The sequence below is a fragment of the Temnothorax longispinosus genome, unplaced genomic scaffold, assembly GCF_030848805.1.
Source record: "Temnothorax longispinosus isolate EJ_2023e unplaced genomic scaffold, Tlon_JGU_v1 HiC_scaffold_779, whole genome shotgun sequence".
In the NCBI taxonomy this organism is placed as follows: domain Eukaryota; kingdom Metazoa; phylum Arthropoda; class Insecta; order Hymenoptera; family Formicidae; genus Temnothorax; species Temnothorax longispinosus.
This window is the reverse complement of record NW_027270647.1, coordinates 1-4,097: the sequence shown is the minus strand read 5'-3', so window position 1 is coordinate 4,097 and position 4,097 is coordinate 1. Positions and strand designations below refer to the sequence as shown.

The 4,097-nt window shown below is 39.6% G+C and overlaps 1 protein-coding gene across 1 annotated transcript; it reads right to left on the bottom strand.

Annotated features, from left to right (window-relative positions):
- Nucleotides 1-232: 232 nt before the first annotated feature.
- Nucleotides 233-3,832, bottom strand: LOC139825021 (uncharacterized). Its single transcript, XM_071797560.1, has 4 exons — nucleotides 3,504-3,832; nucleotides 1,877-3,278; nucleotides 1,502-1,708; nucleotides 233-1,436 (listed from the first exon to the last, which is right to left on the bottom strand). Exons 2-4 carry the CDS (start codon nucleotides 3,264-3,266, stop codon nucleotides 499-501), a joined length of 2,535 nt encoding a protein of 844 aa, XP_071653661.1. The 5' UTR covers nucleotides 3,267-3,278; nucleotides 3,504-3,832; the 3' UTR covers nucleotides 233-498.
- Between the last annotated feature and the right edge of the window lie 265 nt (nucleotides 3,833-4,097).

Genomic DNA, 4,097 nt, shown 5'->3' with positions numbered 1-4,097 from the left:
CCCAGTGCCGGACCCAGTGTCCGCATAACCTTTATTACTCGGTCCGCACAATACGATATTTAAACTCTAGAAGAGTGAGCACCGATGGATCTCAATCAAATTAGATAGAAATGATTTTTTTTCAAACAAAGCACCGACAATTGAATAATGTAACTTCATACTATACTTGACAACTGTATTTTCATAATACAGTAAACCCTCGAAGACCACATCACATCAGATTTACACGAAAGCGTTTTGCTTCTACAGTTTGCAATTGTTAAATTATTTATTTATTTGCCGAATCCATCGCTGATATCTTGACATATCGATTTTAGTATTAAGAATGAAAAAATATCCAACTGAGACTAAGAAGTGTAGATGAAGGTAGAGATGCCAAAAAATATGTACTTAAAAACCTGAAAGAAGGGAAGAAAAAACAGCAAAAGATTTAATCAATTTAAAATTATGACAATGGCTGATATAACGTTGAACGATAAACATTTATTGAAAAATATGTCACATAACAATTACAACAACTTTGTTTGTTTTTCCTTCTATTTCCTTCTCCAGTTTCTCGTTCTCTTCTTGCTGTTTCTCGTTCTCTTCTTGCTGTTTCTCGTTCTCTTTTTGCTGTTTTTTGTTCTCTTTTTGCTGTTTTCTCTTCTCTTCTTGCTGTTTCTTCTTCTCTTCTTGCTGTTGTTTCTTTTTCTCTTCTTGCCGTTTCTTCTTCTCTTCTTGCTTTTTCATCTTCTCTTCTTGCTGCTGTTTCTTTTTTTCTTCTTGGTGTTTCTTTTTCTCTTCTTGCTGCTGTTTTTTGATCTCTTCTTGCTCTTTCTTCTTCTCTTCTTGCTGCTTTTTTTTCTCTTCTTGTAATTTTTGCTTTTCCAACTGTGTGACTTGTTTTTGTTCTTGTATCTTTTCTCTGTTCATTCGTCTCTCTTCTTTTTCTTGCAACATCTTCAGCTTCTCTTCCTCTTTCTGCGAAGCTAATAATAGCCATTGATCGCTGGTAGCGACAGAAGGAAGTTTCTCGGTCGTCTTCTTCTTTTTCGTAACTTTCTTTCTGTCTTCCGGCCAGAAGAGCGTATTTTTAAAAACTGATGGAATCTCTTCAACTTTTTTAGCAGCATTTTTCGGAGTATTATGGACAATTTGTACATTTACACTATTCAGAACGTTCAACGGACTTCTTCGCGTCTCGCCAACAGCTTCCGCGGCGTATTCCTCTGTGTTTAAGCTGTTTTGTTTTATCCCAGTTGTTTGCACGACGCTTTGAACGCCTGTACCAATAGCCTCCTCGACGATTTCCGCGATGTTCTCGTTACATTCTTCGACGATTTTCGCGATATTCTCGTCACATTCTTCGACGATTCCCTCGATTTTTTCACTGCTGTCCTCCGCAATGCTGTTAACGCATCCCTCCGCGAGAATTGTGATGCAACTTTCGTCGATTACTGTCAATATGATAATTGTTAATTATACAGAGCATGATAATCACGGCGCTATTTCAAAAACGAACCTTCAACTCCTACGGGTTCTGAGCTCTCCGCATCGATGATATCATCACCATTCAAGGTTAAAATGATAGAGTCTCCTTGTTGAAAAGTAGATTCGGTCTCCGATCTGAATCCAATTTCCAAATCAGCAGCGAAATCAAGGATGTCGTTGGCTCTAGTCCCGTCTTCTTCTAGTGCCTCCAGCTGAATGTCGTTCTGCTCATTATTAGCTAAATATATTGAAACAGATCGAAACAATGATTAATTAAGCAATTATAAATGCCGAAATTAACCGTATCGCGACACGCAATTTTAAATGCCGAAATTAACCGTATTGCGACACGAAAAAGTCTTTATATAAAAATTATCCAGAACACTTCATTTCACGTCTAATATACCAGCGAGTCTCTTAATTTTCAGCCAATACTGATATAGTCCTTCATTCGTGCTTTCACCACTCCAAACCCCAGAACGATGCGATTCCTCGAAAGCGCTGATCACGTTAGCCGGTAATTGCTGTTCCATCAACCGTAAATGTTCGACAAATTTCGTCTCAGCTTGAAGCGTGCTCGGATCGTTATGACAAGTATCACCGCTCGATGACATTCCTTTTCGAAGAACATTGAAATCAACCGCATCCGCTGAGAAAGGGACAAGCCCGCACGATCGAAATCCGTTTCTTATCGTTGCTGTTAAATCCAAAGAATCAAGTGCGACCTTCAATAAAGGTGCAAATTGTTCTTTTTTCAAACGATCTCCGCAGTTCTCGAATCTCCACTGATTCACGGTTTTTTTCCACATACTTTTCAACGGATGAAAAACGGCGACATCCAACGGCTGTAAAATATGTGTAGCGTTGGGATACAACGCGATGAGTTCGATGTTCTTTTCTCTGCAAAAATTGCTCAGCGGTAGAGTGCAATGAGATGAATGTCCGTCAACGTAGAGAATGACTGGGAACTCGACGTTGTTTTGCTGCAGCCAAGGGTAGAAGACGTTCGTTACATACTCGAAAAACGTCTCGGCAGTCATCCAGCCTCTATCGGAAGTACCGATGCTCCAACCCGACGGAACATTATCGGTTACAGATTTCGGTACACGCTGATACCAAAACATCACCATCGGAGGAACTAACATCCCTGCTGCGTTTACCATAAAAAGAGTCGTGAGATTCTCCTTTTCGTCGGCATTGACGACGTTGTAGACTCTCTTCGCCCCTTTTCGAACGATGACATGATCAGCCTTTGGGCATAAAAAGAACCCACTTTCATCACAATTATAGACTCGCGAAGGGTCGATGTTCAGCAGGCCTTTGCCTTCCAAGTACTGAGAAACTTCCTGGAACCAACCCCTCAATTTTTCTTCCGTCGCCGACGCACGACTGTACGTTAAGTTTTGAGCAATACGTTCAGAAAGTTCCTTATGCCGACGACAAAATGCTTCGTACCAGTGACGACCCGGACGATTGTTCGTAAAAGGTGTTTTTCGTTCTAATTCGACGACTAACTTCTGAACAGCATTGAGGAGTTGCTCTTTAGTGATGGGAAATCCTCTTTCACTGACGTGAAAAATCCAATCGACGAGATGTTGTTCTTCGGTTGCTGTGAGAATCGAGCTAGGTCCCATCGACGCCTTTACTGGAGCTTTGTTTTTAAGTTTGCCAAATAATGTGCTCGATGGCACTCCATACTGTGCACTCGCTGCTCTTATCGTTGATCCACAGGCCACAGCATCTACAGCACTGTCAACCGAAGATTGGCAATATTTTTTTTTCGATGCCTTCGGCATGATGCAGGATTTCTGCAATGAAATATAGTCCTTCTTTGCATGGAGATCTCATTACATTCAATATTCACTATAATTTATATATTTTATTATAAAATTATCGATTATTAGACAAAAATATATTCAGCCGTAACATAACCTCTCCATGTAAACAGCAAACAATTTTCCTGATAATGGTTGCACAGATTCAGCATGCACATTAGATTTATTGCAGATATATTATTAACAATGAGTACTTACTTATCAATCGGTTTTCCACACGTTAATTTGTTTTTTTAAATCGAAACACGAGAATTAAAAACCGCATCGATCGAGAGACAGTGTGCTACGCGATTACGTGCGGTTACTGGGACTAGCGAACTTCGCAGAGTTGTACCAGTATCCAAACAGCGTCTCGATAGGGGTACAGCATATGATTTGCTTGTTCCAGTAACGGAACAGGAAGATTTTACTATTAAATTTTGTTTTATAAGCAATTAAACCGCTGCATAGGTAAGAATACATTCTCCTGAATAAAATGAGCTATAATTTACCTCCAAAATACGAAAAGGTGGAACGATAAACCTTAAGAAGCTTTCAGCAATCCTTAGCATATTCGATAAGGAATGCGTTGAAACTACCGCCGTGACGTGCGAGACCGAATAAACAATTTAAAATAAATGGTAATCCGTGCAGAATCATACTTCTTTGTTTGTTATTAAGTACAATAACGTATTGTAGATCCCTACACAATTTTTAGATTTGCAATATTCTTCATGAAATGCTTAATAAATTGAAAACATTAAAGTCGTGTGCGACGACTGGGACGTGTGCGGCCACTGGTACGTTTACCTT

Bases quoted from the DNA above. Each gene is read 5' to 3' on its own strand.
- LOC139825021 (XM_071797560.1), bottom strand. From the start codon at position 3,266: ATGCCGAAGGCATCGAAAAAAAAATATTGCCAATCTTCGGTTGACAGT. The intron at 1,709-1,876 runs GTATATTAGACG...CAATATATTTAG, and splicing joins GAAAATTAAGAGACTCGCTG to CTAATAATGAGCAGAACGAC. The intron at 1,437-1,501 runs GTTCGTTTTTGA...TCATATTGACAG, and splicing joins AGAACCCGTAGGAGTTGAAG to TAATCGACGAAAGTTGCATC.